The 23,573-nt window shown below is 33.8% G+C and overlaps 1 protein-coding gene across 4 annotated transcripts in view; it reads left to right on the forward strand.

Moving 5' to 3' along the window:
- Nucleotides 1–23,573, forward strand: part of KCNT2 (potassium sodium-activated channel subfamily T member 2) — a gene marked incomplete at both ends in the record, with an annotated part of 153,843 nt that overhangs the window by 101,926 nt on the left and 28,344 nt on the right. For 2 of the 4 annotated variants that reach the window (XM_082314689.1, XM_082314690.1), the window contains 8 exons: nucleotides 3,656–3,764; nucleotides 9,319–9,468; nucleotides 10,588–10,817; nucleotides 11,516–11,732; nucleotides 13,067–13,172; nucleotides 13,475–13,647; nucleotides 15,704–15,775; nucleotides 18,956–19,090. In XM_082314689.1, coding sequence (XP_082170815.1) covers nucleotides 3,656–3,764; nucleotides 9,319–9,468; nucleotides 10,588–10,817; nucleotides 11,516–11,732; nucleotides 13,067–13,172; nucleotides 13,475–13,647; nucleotides 15,704–15,775; nucleotides 18,956–19,090 — 1,192 coding nt within the window. The remainder of the gene's footprint in view (nucleotides 1–3,655; nucleotides 3,765–9,318; nucleotides 9,469–10,587; nucleotides 10,818–11,515; nucleotides 11,733–13,066; nucleotides 13,173–13,474; nucleotides 13,648–15,703; nucleotides 15,776–18,955; nucleotides 19,091–23,573) is intronic. The other 2 variants (XM_082314691.1, XM_082314692.1) reach the window with 2 other exon arrangements.

Below are 23,573 nucleotides of genomic sequence, written 5' to 3' on the forward strand. Positions count from 1 at the left end.
CACACAGGGGTACAAAAAGCCATGTGCCCTTAATGCATGCATCTGGCCTTGCATTTCAGCACAAACATGAAATAAAGTGAAGATTGTCCACAGCAGAGCAATATATTTATGCAATTCAGTGGCTGGAGTAAATTGCCTATTTTCTGAGTTGAACTTATAACTTTTATATATTTGCTAGAAAATAAATTAATTGCCTTTACCTTGAATATTGTGAAATTATGTATAATCACAGTTCCAGGAACTGGGGATACATTTTGACACTATTTATACAAAATGCGCCAATGAATTAGCACAGATTGGAGAAGTCTGACATTAAACCTTCAGTAGTTTATCGTAAAGGAACACAGTACAGATTCACCAGAATGGACATTGAATGCATCTGATGATTAATCTATCCAATTACAGATAAAAATAGTCTAGAGATAATGGATGGGCGTTTTTCTCTATGTGGTCCGGTAGGGATCATGTTAACTTATCAAATTGACAAAAGTAAGGTTTCTCAGAATAATTGTGTCAGGTCTAGGACATTCTTCTCACATGGCTGATGCTGCAGGCATAAATCAGTATTTTGAGTATGTTTTATCTTCAAGAACATTACAGAAGTCATAACTCACTGCACTGCATTACTACATCTATTTTAGACAGACTTGGCAACAAATTTTCTGTCAAAATATATTTTCAACAGAAACTACGGCTTCTGGAAATTCTAAATGGAATATTTCTTTAGTATAAATGCAATCAAAATACTTCTGTTTGGTAAACTGATTTGACATATTTAATATTCAATTGAAGATAAACTGCAGTTTCCTCTGCTGCTTCATTGCCACACTGAATGAGTAATTTGCTGATTGTAGTACCTGCTGTCACAGGAGCTGACTGACGTCCCAGACCTGAGGAATGGGAGACCTGTCACCCAGCTTCCTCCCTACTCACTTTAGAAGAGAAAGCATCAGATAAAGTTCTGTATAACCCTCACCACAGCTCTACAATAAGAGTCCTGAACATAAATATAAAACACAGTAACATTATGGGCAAGCTACAAGAACTTAACTCCAGCCAAGAGGGGAAACCCATAATACCTCTCTTCATGTTTCAAATGGCTACAGTGTATCTAACCGTGGTAATGAGATCATTGAAGAATCTTTCACATGGTGTTCTCAAAGTACCTATGAGAATTCAAAAGCTTCAAAACACTTCTGAAGTAGGTAGGGTATTATTTTCATATACCCATTTTACAGATGCATAAAAAGTCACGAAGGGCATAAATAGCTCACACAAGTCAAAGTCTACAACGGGAGGGGAAATAGTCCTACAAGTCCCAGCTCCATGGCTTCTGATGTAAAAACATTTGACAACACAATGTGAATCTCTTACACATATGAGATTAAGATGTCTATTGTAGGACAGCAATCTCTGTTTGCTGTGTACTATATTCTCTGTTAACACAATATTTTACATAAAATCCATCCAAAAAGTCCACCATATACATTAGAGAATATAGAGCATAGGGAGGATTTAAGTCTGAGATATAGTTTTCATTTGCATTGTGCCATCCATGATTTATTAATTTTCATTTATATATATTTAGGTCAGCATGCACAATTTCGTTCAAGTACAAGATCTGAAATAACAGACAATGAAATAATTTTCCTGTATATTTTTTCTTGCTCCTGTTTTCAAAAGTATTAGCTATAATATAACAACATTCTAAACAAAAAATATGGGGAGATTATTTGGCAAAATCCTATACAAATTCAAAAATATGGAGAATTCTCATTCCTTCAATATCAGGAGGTCAATATTCGCTTTCATAAATCTTTGCCATCTGACTAATGGTAATGGAATGCAGATATTCCCTCCAAGCAGTAGACTGTGGCTTACTCTCTCAAAATCTCTAGTTTAAAATCCAAATAGATTTATTAATTGCACGTGGTCAACTAAAAGAACACATTTCTGTCTGAAATATTTTCTGCAGGAAATATTTAATTACTATAACTGAAATATATTTAGGGGAGGAAAAATCTCATTTTGTTCTATATTTGACAGGGTCTTTATATAAGTAAATTCATTCCTTCCCCATGACATTTAAATAGGCCTTGATCTTCAGAAAATGAGAGAATGAATTTATCCTTTTAGTAGTCAATGATTCTGTTACTGAAAAGCCTCTAGAAATTTAAAAAAAAGGAATAGAGAAGACATACACAGTATGCCTTCACTTTTGTTTTCAGTAAGTGGCATGCTTATAGCTATACTATAAATTCTGTTTAGAAAGTAGCTTAGTTAGAGAGGTAAGGTGGTTCTAAGCAGACAGCTCAGATCTAGGTGGGGAGATTATTTGCTTACTTCTACTCAGCAATTTTCATATGGCTTATGTTTTCATCATGAGCTGTACTACTTGTATTATTCTTTCTCATCAGAAGCAAATTCTGCTTCCATTTAAAGGAGCATAGACTGAATCAAACACTAAATTCAGAAGAAAAAAAAATTCACTTAGCATGCAAAAAATGCATTCATGACCTTAGAAAACCTTTATGACTTTAAGTTTCTACACTGACAAGAAATTTAATTAAGTTGTAAGTTTTGTGATTATCCCTTCTTCTATCTATTTTAATACTGTCACAGGTATACATGAATGACATTAAAGAGTAATTTCTGTTTCCTTTTCATGTCGTCACCAGCACTGGAGAGCATTTAACTGTGATCTGTATTTTAAGCACTAGCTTGAATAATAATTCATACAATACTAAAAGTATGTGCAGAAGATTTAGCAGTTATAAGTATAAGCCAATACAGAGGACTAGATATAATGCCTCTGTTGCTTTCTCTTCTCACTTCCCCTCCACAAATTCCAATAAAGACAGAAAAAAATAGGTATATCTATAGTACTGTTCCATCACAGCAAGTACTAATGTGCAGACATACTTTCTGGTAATGACTCTCAAAAACAAAGCACAATTTTGTGATTACAAAAGCCAGACAAGGACTGGGGTAAAAAGAATGCGAAGTTGTAAAAAACTGGAAAAGACACCCCCACCCCACCCCACCCCCCCTTGCCTAGACTGAAAGGAGGCAGCAGCTGTTAGCAGTCCCTGAGGGAGATATTAGTCAAATCTACATCACACACTGAAGTGCAGTGCAAAATCCCAGAGCCACCGCCAAATAACCAATCTGCAAGCCAGTACAGCCCATCTAATTGATCAGCACTCCTGCATGGCAGTAGCCTAGGTATGCTATTTCCTGAACACAAATTTATATCTCTGTTCAATACTTGATGTCTCTATACTAGTTTATGCAAAACTGCAGAAGGGGCAAAAGACACAAACTAGACTATGCTACATGGCTTGCTCATACAACTAGTGCAGCAAGATAGTGGAAGTGGAATTCACAGAGCCATTGCATCCTCTCCATGTGTAGCTGCAGGACAGAAAGTATGAACTGGATGCAAAATTAAGTCTATTCATGCTGTCTGAGAGAGAGCATAGATAGGGCAAAACATACACAGCTGCTCTCCAGGTTCAAGTGGAAGATAAAGATCTGGAGGCAAATTTTGATTGTCCCTATCTTCACTATTTTCGTAGGCAAGGAAAAGAGGTGATAATTCTGTTCAACGGAAAGTATTTTTGTAAACCAATTTATATCTTCTTTTCTTCTGCAGATCATGTTGTGTGTGAAGAGGAATTCAAATACGCTATGCTAGCTCTAAATTGTATATGCCCAGCTACCTCTACATTAATCACACTGCTGGTTCATACATCTAGGGGACAGTAAGTATATACTACCATAAAAAAACCCTAAACTTATAAAAGTTATAGCTGATATTCTTTGGAAAATAGCTTACCCTGAACTCCCAGACAACTACACTTTTTCAAAAGAAATTGGAACTTTCTGCACAATAAAAGCGTCAAGATGTTTTACTCAAGATATTATAATTTCAAAGAGAAACATACACCCCCCCCTCCCCCTTAGTAGATTGAATCGTGGATCTATCACACAGTTCTACTTAAGAACACCACCAAGACCCAAGAATACCTATTTTAATATGTTAATTTGAGGGTCTGGTTTTGTACACATATAAAAATTTCTATTCATTGAGCTCAAAGTATGTTTTCCTGATAACATATAAAATATTATGTACTATTCAGTGCCTGTATGTTAAGAAGCAAGCAAACATACAGGTAAAGAGATGGTTTTTAACATAGTAACCACACCGCCGGAAGAGGTATAGAATTGCGGTGTCTCTACAGACTGCATAGTCACAGTAGAACCTCTCTATATTTACCAAAATAATTTTACCACATCTAGTATATCTCTGTTATGCTATATTCTTGGAATAATAAGGTATTCTTATTCAAATGTTGTGGGCAGAGGCATTAAAAAGTAAATCTCCAAATATATCTATAGAAACGGAATACATGCATATAGACCGTACAAGAATACATTTGAGAGTCTAGTAAAAATGCATACTTTTTTTCAAGTAACCATGGACCCAGTAATGTCTTGGTATTTACAAGCAGAGTTATTTAACCTTCTATATGGCATTTGTAGTATTCCCCTGTGCCCAGGATGGGGAAAACTGAAATTATTGCTAGAACTTTTACTACCAAGAACAACAAATGTCAAGATTTTAATGGCACTGTCTGTACTGGAATCTGTTAATAAGATGACAACAAAATACTGTTGCCATGCCTCCTGAGAATCATGGTGAAATACATTTTTCATCTGCCTAGCTTTCATTATCTGACATGCACAGAATACAGAGCCTTTTTTAGTTATTTCATATTATATGTACCTGAAAGAAGAGTAGTATTCTTAACAGCTAGCAGAAAATTTTCCATCAGCACAAAACCAGGCATATGAATGGGACTCTGTTTTCTGTTGTACTTAAGAACTTTAGCATTTCATTTTTAACACAGGCATATTGATCATTTATACAGATTCCCAACTATGATGCAAACTATAGTAGAATGGAAAAGTGCTTATTATTTCTTTTGCAATCAGAATTAATTGATGTGATTGTTAAAGTAACTGATTTCCAGCCTAGGAAATCAGTTTTGCTCCTATACTAGGAGCAAGAAAACATTTTTTTGCACAAATAGTGTCAGCATTACTTTGAATCCTTCTTACAGAAGCATACAAGCTTGCTGTATAAATACAGAAAGAGTGGAAAAGTGAAAATGTCTAGTTGTCATTCTTCTACTTTAATCAGCACTCATCAGAGCATTTAATCTCAGATGGGCTCCAAAATACTGAAAAATGGCAAACTTTGGACATCTTAGAGCATGTGTATTAATGCTGGTTAATTGATTGAATAGATATGACTGTTCTTTAAAACCACACATATCTGTGAAAGTTTAAAACAGACAGGGAAAAAAATTTCAAAAATATTTCAAATTTGAGTAGTCTTGACTTCATGGTGTCAAACAAAAAACTCAAAGAAATCAAGTATTTCTCTCCCAAAAGATCACTTTCTAAGCTTTCAAATTTAATATTTTTGCTACTTCCCTTCATTTCATTTTTGTTAAAAATTTACATAATTCCCATAAATAAAAAAAGTACATAATTCCCAAACTGGTGAGTTTTTTCTTCTCCTTTTATTCCTTATAAATTCTTAAAATCCCTTGGAAATGCTGGAATACGTTCTCTAAAGTTTCATTTACCTGTGAGTTTAATTTTCATTAAGTTTTGTACAAGTGCACAAATCTGTTCAATGTACGATAAAAGTCACTAAATCAAGCATTCAAAATGAGGAAATGAGGACAAAGCTATCTTTTTGCTAGACTGCTCTGATACTATTAAAAAACCCTACTGTGCTGTTGAAAACACTAAGTAATGACGTACTTAAGCTTACTTTTTACTCATAGCTGAGTGTTACGTACGCCATGTTTAATCTGCAAGTTTTGTGTCCTTGATCATTTAGTTAAGATGATCTTTAACAACTGGAGATTTAACCACTGTTTTTTAACATGTATAAGCTTCTTGAATATCATATTCTAAAAGCAAAGGACAGTAATCACACATAACTGAAAAAATCATACAAAATATTTAAATATGTGAAAATAATTTCTCCTTTGTGAATTACCACTTCCATGTCCCAGCTTTACCAATCTTGTACTTATTTTACTTTTTTATTCATAATTTTTATGTTCAATACCATAATTGATTTAAACACTTGCCAACTAAAATAAACTCATAGCTAGATACAGGTATAAATCTGCTCTTTAGAAGTATTATACTTAAGAAATTTATTTTCAAACTTTCTTATTGAGTATACACTAATGTTTTAGAGGAAAAATTCCTTTTAAACTTACATTCTTCATAAGCATCTCCTGAGATTTACACTGACTCTAGAGTGTTTGAATAGTGTTGGTAAAACATATGATTCTGCACTTCATTGTCTTCATGGGGAAATCTCTTTTCAAAACAGGTGTTGGTTTTGAGCTTCATCTACAGGTTGTCATTGTATTGCAGACATAAAACTGATTTCATTAATTTATAAATCAGAATAATTGTTTTGGCTTTTCTAAATATTTTCTAAATGTTGAACAATAGGTAAATTAACTGCTAATAGTGAAAATAGGTTAAACTACCTTTATGCATATGAAAGATGAAGTCAGATGAACATGAGAGTTTGGCTAAGTATAAGTAAAAAGATGAAGTGAAAATAGATTATTTAAACTACAAATAAAAATTTTAACTATACATGCATTTATATCCAAACTAAATACTAAATTAGATCTAAATAATGAAGAGTATTTGTTCAATAGACTTCCAATGTTAACAGTGAACTGCATTCTTTTACATTGGTTCCTGTTTCATTATCCTTTCATTATCCTAGTTACTACCGGCACCTGCATTAAACTTTATGTAGGACTTGAGTTTTAAATCCGTGACAGTATTGACTTCATTATATAAAAAAAACCAGACTTGGATTATGGGGAGACTACAATGAATTAACTGCTTCCAACCTTGGGAAATCTTTTTAAAGCCTATTCAAAGTCATTGGGAGGATTTTCTTAATAATTAGTTCAGGTTTCCATTCACAGAAGCCCCGTATCTGTTGACTCACAAGTTTAGTAACTTCAATATAGTGACTGGGAATGTTTGTTCAAGTTGTTGTCACAGATAACCAAGTTCAAATGACTACCTATGCCTTTCCATTCCACGAGGAATGGGTCGTCTTTTTACACAGTATTTTTGGTGCATATAACCAGAGGAGATTATCAAGGAACTGACCAGAGCATTTCTTACTTTTTGTCATTTCCCTGGTGAAAAGTCATTCATTAAGGGAAAATATGACCACTTTCAAATTCTAGCTGCCTAACATTTGTTAATTTAGTGAAGTTATGATCTTAACCTAAATGACTTACATTTTAATGGAATTAAACTGTTCATAGATAAAACATTACCCCAACTTTTTGTTGTACTCTTACAAATGAAGTGCTACCTATTCCATGGGAAATCTATTTCCTATATTTATTAAGAAATAGTGCGACACTGTTAATAATACAAGCTCATTTCTGATAATCACGAAGGTAAGTACACTGGGAAATTACTGGAAGTTGAAAGCAATACATAGCAGCAGAACACAGGAAAAATTATTATTCTCTATTATCCTAATTAAAATGATAATACAATAAACAGTAAATAAAAACACGTGTACATAAATTAAAACCACCTTATCTTCTGGTATTAATATGTGAGGAAACTGGGGAAAATGTTCATTTTCTAAGCAACTTTGGACAGACTAACTAGCTATTAAAATTAAAGGGAAGTTTGCTGCTGTTTGTGCGAACTGGCTTTGGTCTTTAATGCTACTTTTCAGATTAAACAAACTAGACGTAAATGATCCCATTGTCTTCTCAGCTGTTTATGGAATTCAAAACCTCAGTCTGTAAGACACCAAAATTCTACCTTGAACCTTATTTATAATCTTATTATTGATCTTAATTATTAATCTTAATATTTATCTTTAAATGTTATCTAATTATCTAATCTAGTAATAGAACTTTATTAGGGTTTGTATTGTGATACAAAATATTGGAAGAAAATAGCCTTTCTGACTTGAACTTAATGTGGTCTTTACAGAACAGCCCCATGGGAAGCTTTTAGACAACTAACTGGAACCAAGCAGACTTTAAACAGGTGAACATTTTATTTCAGAAAATGGGAAAAGTGAAATATGGAAAAATTTCCTTCTGTAAATAAATTTCTAGTTCTGCTATTCTACACCTAGTGCACTGTTTGTTAACACTGTTGCAATAAAAATGGTTTACATATTTCCATCTTGAAACAAAATGTTTCTACACTGAGGGTGGAGAAAAATGGTAAATTGAAGAAAAACAGAAATTGTGTTAAGATGTTGAAAATGTATAAATGAGCACAAAGGAGCATGTCCAAATATCTTGAGATCTTAACTCCAAGTGGCAAAACACAGAGCACATTTGTCAGCTTTATGTCCTATCTGCATATATATAGATAGATAGATAGTTGTGTATATGTATGCATCCATTATATCCAGTAAAACTCATGCAGACAGAACCTTGTTTCCGTGTGAAACTTAATAAAGAAGTTCAGAGAAGCCCCAGGTCTGCAAGTTTTGGTGTTAGCTGAGGTTTGGAACATTTCCACTAACAATCCATTTGGAGAAGAACGTTAGCTGCATATAGTAAAGGATGTTATGCTTAATATGGTTAAAGTAATAATTTATTTTCTTGCACTAGAGAAAAGTATATATTTGTCATATATATATACATATATACATATATATATGTATACAAGGCACAATAACTAAAAATGTCCATAGGGAAAATGCTGAAGATAACCAACAAGCAAATGCAGAAAAAAAAAATCTTTCTTACAGATAAAGCGACCAAAGCCAAATGGGTCTCTCCTACATAAGTTATTTTTAATGATTCTTTACCTACTTCAAACAGGAACCAGACGATCTGCCATGGAGCATCTGAAGAGACTGTCTTTATGAATAGAATGAGCAAGCTGTTGGTTTCACTTGTCATCTTTAAATTGCAATGAATCTACTTATTATGGTTTGAATTTAAAGTAATTCAGCCATATCTCTCCTGATATTAAAGTACATAATCTTATATGCCTATTACTTAGCAGAAAATGCTCTTTAATTCATTAAAATAATCTCTGTACTTACAGTATTACCAAGCTTTCATCTCAAATATTTCTTTCAGATTAGCCTGTGGGACCTTTTTAATAGACATTTGTAGTTTCTATTGCCGTGAAATACTGTTCTGGTTAATAAGAATTTTACATTAAGTTTTAAAATATCCTCTTTATCCATACATGTTTCAGGGAGAGTCAGCAGTCACCAGAACAATGGCAGAAAATGTATGGCAGATGCTCTGGTAATGAAGTGTATCATATTAACCTGGAAGAAAGCACTTTTTTTGCTGAATATGAGGGGAAAAGCTTCACATATGCTTCTTTCCATGCACATAAAAAGTATGTTTATTTTCCTATCGACAATTAAAAGTTCAAACAAATAATTATTTGTTTTGCCTGCAACGTAGCTCTGCATTCAAAGGTGCAGTATTACATTCTGGGTTTAAATATCTGGCCACTAATATATTTCATGGATATTCTTCTGGAAGCTACAGCTGGTCAGGTAAAGGCTCGTGTTGGTTCTGTATAGGCCAACTCAATCTGAGAGAATAGAATATAAAGGATAAGCCTGACAACCAGAAAAAAAATTCTACTATAGAGAGATTATATGAGAACACCAGTCCCTTCCCATACCTAAAACAATCTAGAAAAGGGTGGGTGGGAGGGTGTTAATTTTTTTTATTTATTTATTTATTTAGGAGAGAGCTGGAAACCTGTCTTCCTTTGTGGCATGTTCATTTTATGCAAAAGTTCAATTTAAAGGTGGTACATGCTACATTCTGGTGATTGTTCAAAATACAACCATATTTTTTATTAGATGCTAGCATATCTTCTTTAGGTTCGAGATCATGCATCACTTATTCAGTGCTGCTCCAAGATGAACATACAAACTGAACACAAATCACGTATATTAGTGTATATTTAACAAAATGAACATATATCAAACCCTGAACACTGAGTTTATTCTCATACTTAATAAGTGAAAGATTTTTTTTGCTTTAATTCCTTATTTTCTATCACTAATCAAATACATTTCTAAGAGTGAATCGCAAAAATGAATTCTGAAAATGGTTTCCATTACATATGAGTAATGGAACAATTTAACACGATGAATACTTTTTCATATTATATATCCATTCTTCTAATGATATTTTCCCATAAGGGACTATTCATCTGATAGAAAAAAAACAACTGGAGCAGCATTAGAAGAATATTATAGGGATTAAGAAAAACACTGGATTCAAATGCCTAGGGATTCATGAGCTCATAAAAACTTCTTGATCAGAAGTGGCCTATTTAGGAGATAACATTTTTCAAACATACTTGTCATCCAAAAATCTGAAAATGTTCATAATCTGCAAAAAATAAAAATATACTGGAGGTTCATTTTTGACAGTGGAAATTCTGGTATATACGGGACTATGCAAAATGAACCATGCCTTTCCTTTTCTAATTAAGGTTTGGAGTCTGTCTGATTGGTGTTAGAAAAGAAGATAACAAAAACATTTTGCTGAATCCAGGTCCTCGGTATATCATGAGTTCTACAGATATATGTTTTTATATAAATATCACCAAAGAAGAGAATTCTGCTTTTAAGAAGCAAGAAAAGCATAGAAAAAACCATGAATCAAAATTATCTTATCATGGAGCTTCTAGGTTACCTGTACACAGTATAATAGCCAGCATGGGTAAGTAAAAAAAAAAAAGCCTTACAACATATTCTTATTCAATGAATAGTGCATTTTAAAGTTTTTAACAGTGTATTCCTAAAATTATAATTTAAATTAATACATAAGAAATGATAATAGTGTGTGGAAAGAAAAAATATTAAATACTTGCCCTCATATTTTCAAAAAAATAAAAAACAAACCAACACTGGAATTCGGTTATGTTTTTCTTTTACTTGAGAATATGGAATCAAAACACTTAAGAATATTGTATAAAAAAGTAATAATAAAATGTATGCAAAGCAAAACAACTGGGAAAATCACATGGGTAATTTCTTTGTCATTCGTAACTGGTTGTTTGTAATAAGTTTTCATAAGCTTCTTTAATTAATATAATGTCCTCGCTGAATAAAAACCTGCAGGTTGTTGATGCACATATATATATATATATATATATGGATTAATTACATAAGGTATGATTTTAAAAAGGTGGTTAACAATAAAATACATATTAGTGGTCAGAAAAAGTACTACTTTGCAAGAAAAGGCTTCCTCAGGTATAGTTTAAATATTTGCAATATTTTAATGTAATAAACACAATCAATATAGTATTCCTTTCAGTCTTTGGCCGTGTAGTCAGGTAATCCCCACTAAATATGGGAATCTCATTCAAATGGTTTGACAACTACATTGAAAGAATGCTTTCAATGCTACTTCAGGGACGGTGGCTATCGATTTACAAGATACAGGATGCCGAACATCCAGTGGACCTACGCTAGCTCTTCCTTCCGAGGGAGGTAAAGAGGGCAGACGGCCCAGTATAGCACCTGTTTTGGAGGTTGCAGACTCATCCTCACTTCAGACGTGTGACCTGCTAAGTGACCAGTCAGAAGATGAAGCTACCCCATCAGATGATGAAGTGTCTGCAGGCTTAGAGTATGTATATTAAATATAAAATAAACAAGATAATTTGAAAAGCTAATATTATGTAAATGGCATGGATGATTTTTTGACATGCAGATCAATCCAAACAGTTGTAGCAAACAAGACCCATAAAGGCCAATTATATAATTATTCCCTTTTATGCAATGCTATTGTCTGTTAACAGAATGCCGTTATGCCCAGTTTGAAACAAAAAAACCTACAGATTAACTCCTCCATTTGCTGGAGATTTTCTATACTCAGTTATAAAGATCTAGTTGTGTACTGCAATTTTTTAATAGCATTTTTTATGACCATATTTCTTACATTCTATAGTTATAAAGACAAGACTCAACTCATTTGTAAACAGATAAGTACTTCTATCCTAAGAATGCGGATCAGAAATCAGATCGTTCAACAGGCTTGTTGAACGCTGGGGCTAGGTGTCTGACTTCAAAATGTAGGAATGACAAAAAAAGCAGTATGAGACAAAATTATTACATCCAATTTCAAATGCTTGTTAGCATGTTACTGAAAGTAATGATGCATTACTCAGATAAAACCAGAAGATTCAATCCTGTAACTGCCATGCAGATAAGCAATTATGTTTATTGGGATTGCTGACAGGGATGTTAAAACTGAAATACACAATTAAGCCAGTGTCTCACCCAGCAGAGTTTCCCACCTCCAACAGTGGCAAGCATGAGAGGCCCCAGGGAAGATCATAAAGTGCCAATGAAAAAAATAATAGAACAAATCATCTTAAATCTGCAGACTGAAATAGCAGGATTTAAAAGGCCTCTTAATAAAAACTAAGGCCAAATAGAAATTTCATCTTATCAGCAAGAGGATTTGCCATTTAAAATTTATTCCAACCATGTTGAAAGTATGTTATTAAAGCAAGAAGGTAATGACCTCACTCATTCTTGCTAAGTGTTTGAAAGAAAAGTGGAGAAGGAAGAGCAGAAGTACCACAATTATTTCTATTTTCTTTCCTTCCCTTTTTTCCTTCCTTAGAAGTTTCCGGTACATGTGTTCAAAACACTAGGACAGCACGCCATGATATATCAGCCCATTTCCAAAGATGCCTATACAAAAAAACCCAAGCAGAATTCCTTTAGTCCACAAAAGCGTGATAGCTTTCACAAAATTGTATCAAATTGGTTAAAGCTACAAAATATATTCCTTTGACTCTTATTAAACATAGTTCATTTCATGTACTTGACTCTGCTAGTCTATAGATAACTGCAAAACTTAAACATAGGTATAAACGTCCCATAAAATAATTGTACAATCAACTGTGTTTCAGTAATTTGCTATACTGAAAAACGTTTGTTGTATTCCCCTAGGTATGCCAAAGGCTATCCTCCTTACTCTCCATATATCGGAAGCTCTCCCACTTTTTGTCATCTTCTGCATGAAAAAGTACCATTCTGTTGCCTAAGGCTAGATAAGGTAAAGGGAGTTTCTGTTACTGAACAAAACTGCATTCTCATTTGTCTCTTGCATCTGAACAGAGTTAAATTCTGGTTTCTGCTTTTTGTTTGTTTGTTTGTTCAGCACTTACTTTGTTCAGCACTTACTAAGCTATAATATGTTTTTTTGTCCTTTTCATCACCAAACGTTTGTTTATGTCCAATCAGTCCTATATCAGGTCATCTGATACAATTTTCTATTTCTAATGGTAAAACCCTTTAATGTCACAGCTAAATCTCTTTATTCATATCCACTGAACTTATTTCTTATTTTGATTTTAGGGTTGCCAACATAACTACTATGAAGACGCCAAAGCCTATGGATTCAAAAATAAATTGATTATAGTTGCAGCAGAAACTGCTGGAAATGGCTTATATAACTTTATTGTTCCACTCAGAGCTTATTACCGACCAAAGAAAGAACTAAATCCCATTGTATTACTCCTGGATAACCCGTAAGTAGATTTTAATTTTTTTTGTGTGAGATACATTTTAAACTCATTTTACCATTACTTCAATGGATAATCACTCTTCACACATGGCCAACTTAAAATCAAAAACATTATGGCACATTTATCTTTGAGAAAAGTTGGTGACAAACATAATGCCCCATGTTCATTGTCATACACAAAATTGACTTTTTACTGACTGTAAATGGCCATAGGGCATTTAGATGTCCTTATTCTTCATGGCCAATGTTTCAGCTGAGTATTTCTTAAAAATACCCAAAATAATGTGAATATTACTGCTAAAATTAAATAACTTCATAAACACTGTGAAAAGCAAACTGTGTAACAGTTTCACAGCTACATGACAGCACTTCAGACAACACTAACCTACTGAACACAAGGCACTTAGCAGCCTGGACCAGTTAGGTATATTTTTAATAATTTTAGACTCTAAGATAAACATTTCTTTAAGCCAGTAGGACACCCGCCTGCCCCTACACGCACAGTTTGTCTACAGTTACATAAAGCCATGGAAGAAAATGAAAACCTGCAATATTCTTGTTACTACCATATCTGTCTGGAGATTGCTGGAATTCTTAGCCTTTCTTGCATTAGCTGTTTAAAATTTCAGACAAATCCTCCTCTGGCAAGACTGATTCATTTATAATCTGACAATGAATGAAAAAGATTCATTCATACTCAAGTACTTAAAATCACAGTTTAGAAGACACAAAAATGGAGGTTAGTCATATACAGAAAATTAGATCAAACTATGAGTCAAAGAAATGTCAGCAGCAGAAATTTCTTATAGGTTCTGATTTCAGGCTGACACTTCCCACTGCATATATATGTTCTAGTTTAAGTGATTTATTATACAAAGGCTTGCTGTGAAGTGTCCCACTTTTGCTTCAGACAGCTCTTTAGTGAAGCTGTATACACCTGTGTTTGCAAAACAGAAGCATTTTAATGTACATATTATGGCATAAAGTGAATTACACAAATTGGTAAAATACCTAAATTAAGCTAAGGACTTCTGAGTTGAGATTTAAGATTAAAGATGTGAGCATACAGTGCCCTCTAGTGCTTGTTCTCTTTTCCAGCATAGTGCCTGGGTTTACATACTTTCATGCTGTTGTGACATTTACGGCTAAAACCACTTTTTATTAGCATAAAGTGAAAGCTATGGTTGCTAATTAAACTAATACCCTTAGTTTTGTCTCTCTCTATGCAGCATTTGCAATGCCTCCTCTGAAAGGCCAGCATTCGTGGGACTACAGAAGCTAGCTGAAAAGCCAGCATGCTTTTCATACATGCATGAGGTGGAATTCAGGCTGCCATTCAAGTCAATTGGAATTTTGTAATTTACTTCATTGGATTTAGGAATTCAGCCACCTTCGATGACCATATCTATGCCTTGTTGTTATATTCCTGCTTTCTCTATTTATCAAAGCAATTTATTACAGTATTCTTATTCTGATATCTATACATCGCAGGTGTTTTAAGATTTCTGATGTTTCTTGGTATGTAAGAAGCAGCACAGTAAAATTTATGATTAAAGAAACAATGCAATAAAATACGGTATCTTAGTTTTCACATTCCATTTTAAAAATGTTTCATCTAATATTGTTTCATTGACTTGAATGGAGCTGTTGGCACAAAAACCAAATGATGATTGGGTTTCCACTTCACATTTTAATTGAAAATTCCCACTGCTTATTTTAAGTACTCCAAAGTCATGCATTAGAGTATAACTTGGTAGTGTGTCTTTGACATCAGTCATTCATTCTTATATTTGGAATTGTACTGTGCCATAAAATTTCTGATTTAAGAGGTGCATTTATTAATATAAGCATGTTAATTCTGATCATTCTTTATGATCACAGCAAACTGTTGATTCACAGCTTTCTGCAAACCTATTTCCTGTTTAAAGTGATATTATACTGCCAAAGTTTAAAAAAGTTGTTTTTTTTTTAAAAAAAGCTACCAGTTTATTGAAATATTTTAGAAGAGATGCTGCTGTTGTGATATTGTGTTTCATTTTGTAATCCCATCTGCTGCTTAGGCCAGATATGCATTTTCTGGATGCAATCTGTTGGTTTCCAATGGTTTACTACATGGTGGGCTCTATCGACAAGTAGGTGAAATAACTGTTAGAAAACTTCACATTGTAGTGCTCAGTCGTTTGTTGTGCGTATTGTCATTGCATGTTTAAGTGTGTGTTGTATTTGAAGATGATCTTTTTGCATGCGTGGTTTGTGTCTGTGTGCTATAATTTGGGATTTCAAATTTCTGACGTATAAAGGATATCATTAGTGAAAAGTATATGACAGGGAACACAGGTTAATATCTTCAAAAACATAAGATTAACATTTATTTAGGTGCATTAGTATCTTCCTACAAATTGCCAGATTATAGCCCTGATTCTAGGGTCATTCTATACTTAGTTATAATGTGTTTGGATTTACTGACTAGGGTTTTGTAAAGATAGCTACAGAATGTAGACAGTACTAATACTGACAGTCTTGAATGCGTCCAACAGTCTTCATCTTCCACTACTTACAATGTCACCTACTCCTCCATTTCTGTCTTCACCTCTGCTAATATATGTTTGCATGCCTAGGTTTAGCAACATAGATTTAATGTAAAAATCAGGCAGAAACAAGAGAAGAGCAAGCGCTCATTAGCATTTTAGTGAACTCCTGTGTGTAGAGTGTCAATTTAAAGAAGAAAATGGTTTGCTTCACTACCTAGCTAATTTTGAGTTGGGGCTACAAGCCCATAATACTCCTTCCTCAGGCAGAAATCAAAAAAACTTATTTCCTGCCCTAGACTAACAGAATCCAGTTTTTCAATGAGAATTCTGGAGATTCAGCATTCCTCCATCTCAACCTGTTGCAACAAGGGCTTTAAAACTGCTTGTAATAGTGATACAGTTACAGATTTACCTTGGTGATATCATAGTCATTGTGAGATTTGCAAAGAATCTACAGAAATGTTTTTTGCTTTCTACATTTCTTACTCTAAACCAAAAAAGTGTCTCCGGTTGTTAGTATCTGCTACTTTCTTAACTCTTAATTCTACAACAATTATAAAAAGAAATCGTACCAGCAGAATAATTGAATTGACTCAAAGTATCCAAAGTAATAACCCAAAGATATTAACCTGTTTTTATTAACATAGAAAATTAACCTTTAATTAAATTTACTGAGTTGATTTCAAAAAGGAAGTCACCAAATCCCTCCCTAAAGGTTTTTTGTTGTTTTTAGAACTCAGTGCACAAAAAAAATGAAGTGCCTTTGAAATAAGTGATTATACAGAATTCTACAGGTTACAGTAATACTAGCATGAACTTCTGCATCTTTTCTGACAATACAATTGCTTTAATTCCTAGTGCAATAACCAATTGTATTTGGTAGGGTTTTTTTTTACATCTGTTTTCATAAGCAACAAGTCTTCTAAAAATATAGTTCATACTTACTCCATGTTTTCCTAAACATGTTTTTAAATCATGTACAATTAATAGAAGCTGATCATCTTTAGCTAAGAACTACAGTGTAAAGTACGCAAAGTTTCCTTTCTTAATTTAATAGGTATAGAATATATTCCCAAAGTGCCACCGACTACCTTTTAAGTATTTAATATATTTGTCATTTGGTCACCTGGCATGAAATGTCATCACCTTAGAGAGAAAACCACCAAAGGAATCACTCTCATTTACCGCTCCTTTTTGTTAGAAGCGAATGGCCTGAAGAAACATAGCTTTACCAAAATTCATAGCTGGGACGAACTTCATCAAAATATGTCATCAAGTAGTAGAAATCTGTTCTACAGTCTTCAGATATAAATGATGTGAGATCTGTAACTGAACAGATTTCACCACTGTGTAGAAATCTATTCAGTATTAAGAAACCTATAGCTAGAGGTACCTGAGAACTAGAATTGTAATACTTCTAAATTAGCATTTTTTTAAATTCTCCACAAATCAGTTGAATGTAACTGCTAAAATAAGAATAGCTGTTGAGCTTATGAAACATTGAAATGCAGAAAATCCAGATATTTCAGAATATGCTGCTATTTTCAGGGATCAACTGACAAAGCAGAAATACAAATTACTCAGAGAAAGGTTGGAGTTCTACTTGTGCACTGAAATTGTTAATATAGATCATATAAAATACAGCCTTTCTTTTTCTGTAGTCAACCACCAATGATACTGCACAGTTTCGAAAATAATTATATTATGTATTTGTTTTGGAAGAATACGTATTAGATGTAAAATAAATACCACAAATTTGTAGAGTTTTCCCTATCCGAAATTTCACAAAGAATTTATAATAGGTTACGTAAACTTAGGAACCTAAGAAGATCGTTGCTGAAAAGAAAAACTATATCAGGACAATTAAGACAATTAATATTATAGATTGCCAAATGAGAAGCAATTATAATGCCAAAACAGCTTTGCACCTGGGAAGTAAACAGAATGATGCAAAAATCTAGTTTTCCAATTCCCTTGGAAACCACGAAATTCACCCTTTCTTCTTATTTTCACATACTTAAAAACTGCTAGGTTCCTAGCAGTCTTTATCATTACAGAAAAGTCCTTTTAAAACTTTTCGAAAAGTGCTTAGTTTCTGTGGAAAATATTATTGTTAAAACAACAAACATGCCTCATTTTGGAAACAAAGCTATAAGGCAAGATGGGAACTGTAACTCAGTTATCTGTGAGTGTTTTCTATGGTCAGGCTTCACAGGAAACATTGTCCAGCAGAGTGCAAAGTTTTACTGATGTACAGCTGCTCCTAAAAGCACCATGAGTACACTCCAACTCATAGATTAACCTGAAAGAGGAATGTATTAGATGTCTTGACAGAACCTTTCTTAACATTTTCAAACTGAAATATAATTGTGGGAAGAGCAACCCAAAGCATTTATTTCAGTCTGTTTGTTGCCAGAAGTAACTGCAATGAAGCAAGTTGTTGCAGCACTTAAGGACATACCGTCTTCCCAAGTAAGAGTTAAAGACTTATTTTAAAAAGTTGAAATAAATTTATCATTTTAGCAAAAGGAAGGGGACTGTAACAACCTACTGAAGTGCATTCTGTATGACTTAAAGAAAAATAATTATTCATATTCTATAATATCAATTAATTGAGATTATATACTTGATATAAATTATATTGGAAATTATGATATGTACATGGAGATGAAGGGAACCAGCAACTCAGCCTGTGATCTGCAAATTCCAACCGTCCCTAATCTTTTAAGTGTTACATATTTAAGTTGCTTGTTTCTTTCTCCCTCTTTCTCTTCACAAAAGCCTAGATGACTTATTAAGATGTGGGGTCACCTTTGCAGCTAATATGGTGGTGGTGGACAAAGAAAGTACAATGAGTGCTGAGGAAGACTACATGGCAGATGCTAAGACTATTGTAAATGTTCAAACACTCTTCAGGTAAGACATTTTTGCAATCCATCTATACATCTTCATTAATCGTGAAATACTTAATGCCTTTTGTATTCAGATAAGAAATTTTTTTTTTCCTTTCTTCTACTGAAGTTTTCTCTTATACGAATTTGTGTCTTACATGGGCAAACCTTTTCCCACCCTGCTTAGCGATACATTCAGAGCATTGAGGTATTCTCCTGAAATCTCAGATTAAATTCTATGCACCCCAAAACTGGATGATCATTTTTAAAGTCAACTGTCAGATTTGCAGGAAGGAAAAGAAAGCTACTCTTGAAGACTTAGGACCAAAGATAGTAGAGAAAAGAAATTTTTCCTCAGTGCAGCAGTCTTTCACAGTAATGCTAAAGCCAGTATGAAAAGCAGATCCTTCTAAAAAGTAAGCAAGGCATCACTATGAAGTTGGTAGTAAGTTTTCACATTTTGAATATTTAGTTTTGAACAAAAATTAGGTTTTTAGGCACATGTATGCAACATTACATATGACAACAACATACAAAGAGTCATGAGGGAATAACTGAATACAGAGTGAAAAAACGATGAGTCTAGTAAAGAGGCTGAGAAGGCAGTGCTGTGATGAAGAGCTAAAGGAACTGAGATTTCCTGTTCTTTTCAGAACCCCTCCTGATTAAAGCCTCACTTTGTGTTAGATATCGTCTCAACAAGTACCAAAAGATACATGTCCCTTTATACTGAAAAAAATTCTTATTTGCTTAAAAAACCAAAACAAACCACACCAAAAAACCCCCGCACATGAAACAAAACACACAATACAGTCAAGTATGAAATGCCTCCCTGATTTGGGGCTTAAGCCTAGCACTTCCTGTTGTTCATTGTAATAAGATCTGGACAAAATGAAGTCCTTCCCTAGAGGGTTCAGTATCCTTCAATATTGCTGCCTTCTTCTGTGTCAAGCCTTTCACATAAGACTGGAGTGAGGTGCATAGCCTTTTGAATCTGTCAGTGTTTTAGAAAACTGAGCTCATTAAAACACAAGTATTTCAATGGAGAGATTTTTTTTTTTTAATGCAACCATGTGTGAGAATGCAGTTAAATACTGTTAGCATTTCTGCATGTGCTCAAAAGAAGCAAAAACTATGCTGCATGAGAAACTTTAGTTCGGTCTTTTTCTAACTTTGAGTTTTTGAATTTGTACCTGATAATAACACAGATGTGTGTGTTTCATAATCACACCTAAATTTAATTTGGAAACTATAACTGAACTTAATCTGTGCCTCATTCAAGTCTACTCTTAACCAAATTGTGCCTAAGTATCTCACTGAGGTTTTGACGCACATCACTTAAGTTTTTCAGAAATATATTTTACCCCCAAATATAAAACAGAAAAATGAGTTGAATAAAAAGATAAAAACTTACAAAGTACCAGCTGATTTTTCCCATAGTTGTGTTCTACCTTGTAAAGCATACTAAAAAAAAAAGAGAGAAAAAAAAAGGTCATAGTAGTACACTACATATCATAGGTATCCAACTAGAACTTACTATGTAATCATTCAGTTGTCTTGCACAATGCTTACAACTAGATGGCAGCTTTAACTCACGTATGAACTATATATCTGGTTCAGTATAATTTTAAGACTGCATGGTACTTTTTACAAATAAAAGAAATCAGAATATATCGGTTTAAGACTTCACAATACTTTTTCAGAAAACTTTGTAAACTTTCACAAGTAGTGTATTTTATAATTTTTTTCTAATTTTTTCCCTAGAACACATACAATAATTTCACTGCATTTTTATATCATGTAAAAGTTGTAGAAATAAGTAAGCTTTGGGAAGAGGCATAAGGTAGTGGCATTTACGTGTCCTACAAAATACACTACATTCATTGCACGAAGGTAAATAGTTTTGCAAATGAATTTTAAAAATATGTTTAAAGGTTTTTCATTGCTTAATAATAGCTAATAATATCAGAAACTAATGAAGAAGAGGCTGGACATGGTGGAGAGCAATAGCACTTAACACAAGCTGTAGTGTTAAAGAAGGATTTTAAACCACTGGAGTTTTGCTAATACATGCTGTTCTCAAAGATATCACATCAATGAGGAAGATTCCACTTAAGTCGCCCCAAGTGAAATCGTTCAGAAGATACAGGTGACTCTAAACCTCATTGATTTGATTGACTCAGCTCAGCTCACCTCATTAAGGGTTGTGGCCAGGCCTGAAAAGGCAATGGCTGCAGTACTGTTTGGCCTAGGTTGCCAGTTCTCATGTACCTGTTCTGACATTTTTCCCCCATTTACATAAATTAATAATTTTGCTTTGCCAGAAGCGTTCCCCCCTCACACACCTTAAAGATAGATGCATTGTTTATAATGACAGGGTTATTAGAACCTTTGAGGCTAGAAACTCTTCCATACCAATTAAAACTGTGGCACAACACTATCTTATCTGACTTAATTACAGTTAAAAGCAGTAAAGAGGTGTGACTCAAATGGTCACACTGACTAAGAGAGTAAATCTTTAATCCTTTGGATGGGAAAGAACAACTTAGCATAGTTTAAAATACAAGGAGAAATTACTAGTTTTAGACTATGTCCTAGAGATGCTTTTCACTTTTTAATATGAAATATGAAGCCAACCACTGAGTCCCTATTGACAGTTATGAGTCCACCTCAGAAAAATAGCGGGTTTCCTCAGGCAGTAGGTTTGTACTAGGAGTGTTTGTATTTACTATTGCTTTCGATTAATTAATCGCTTAAAACATTGGTGTGTGGGAGGCCCTGTTTTTAAGTTTTTATTAGCTAACATCTAGAAGGCTATGTTTCAAATACTGCAAGAAGCCTATTAACAGCAGTACACCTAACAAGTCAATAGTTTGACTGGTATCTAGCAGTCAGCAGCAATTTATAGATAAACCAGATGAGGTGTTATGATGGCATTACATTGTTTTCTTGGTTTATCTTTTTGCTTCAGAAAACAGCTAAGTGTATCTCTTGCTTGTCTGATTCCCAAGTACCAGTTCAACAGCAACCTATGTCTTCCATCAGGCTGATTAGGGCTTTTTCCACCCCATCCAGTCCTTTTTTACCAGAATGGGATAGAAAAGAGGGATCTTTGCATAGAAGTAGCCTACTCCGGTGCTGAAAGCTTGCAGGCAGTGTGCCTTACACCCAGGGCAAAAGGCAATCTGGCCCTAACTAACTGGAAAGTCATTTCCCCTAATTCCACTAAAAGGCACTCATAACTAAAATATGAGTTTTACCGATACCAGGTTTGAAACAGATTTCCTAATATAAATCAGTTTTCATATCTTGGTGATAAACTAAACCCATCTTTAACAGAAACCTAGTAACCTGCATTTTTTCTGAAAGTTGTATATTCTGTATATTTTATTATTAGATAACCTTTTGAATTCCTGTTACTCTTAGTTCTGAATGTTATATTGTTCGTTTTCAAATATGAATGCCTGTCCTTTAATACAGCAATACAACAAAATTTCCAGCCAGCAAAAGCTTAAGTAATTCTATGATACAGAATTAATGCAGAGGAAATTTATTCTGCTTCCTCAGAACTTTAACACATTGGTTAAGCTACTTAGTAAGAACAAGTTCATACCTACAAGTGTGATATTATCAGTATTTTTTTCAATTTTCATGAGCAGTTCACAGGTTTTTATAACACACAGCATACAAGTAAAGACGTACCACAGTTGCATCTCAAGGGTGTAGTTATGTATTTAATCTGTGCATGTAGACTCCATTCCCTAAGGGCTTAATCTTTAGTAGGACACAAGTAGACTTTGTATAACAATACTGTATCACTCAGAGTTTGTATCAAAGCCTGACTGTAACAGCTAAAGAGGTACAGAAATTTCTGAGCGTGCACAATGCCTTTCAAACTATAGTGCACACAAACGGTCATTGTTAAGTGATTCACATTCTCACCCAGTTGCCAAGTCCATTTTTCCTTATATGATCACATTTAATATGTGGTTATTCACAGGGACATGATAACTGCTAACATAAAAATGACTAGTGTTTCTACCATCCTATGATCGTATGTTCAGAACATGAGTGGAATCATGTGGTCATTACCAGTCTACGTTTTGGCATCAACAGACCTAGGAAAATGTATTGCAATAACATGGCATTAACACATACTGACAGATAGTTTTGACATACGTTTCCCCACATTTAGGCTCTGCTTGAATTGCCATTTCAGTGAAGTTCCTCCCTACAAAAATGAGGAAAAAAGACTAAAGTCTTGCAAAAAGGTACATTGGATTCCATTTGACACTAACTTACTAAATGCAGCTTTCGAGAAAACCACTTTAATTTTTATCTGAATTAAACAGAAGCCACGTTAATGATGTCATTAGTACTACAATAATCTATTGTCACATGTAAATAAGTACTTTCAGGGTCATCAGGACAGATTACAAATGCACATCTCATTTTCTGACACTAATCTGTAGAGGAAATACTCAAATAATAATCTGAGTTCTATTCCA

This window comes from Platalea leucorodia (genome assembly GCF_965183815.1).
Source record: "Platalea leucorodia genome assembly, chromosome: 5".
Classification (NCBI taxonomy): Eukaryota; Metazoa; Chordata; class Aves; order Pelecaniformes; family Threskiornithidae; genus Platalea; species Platalea leucorodia.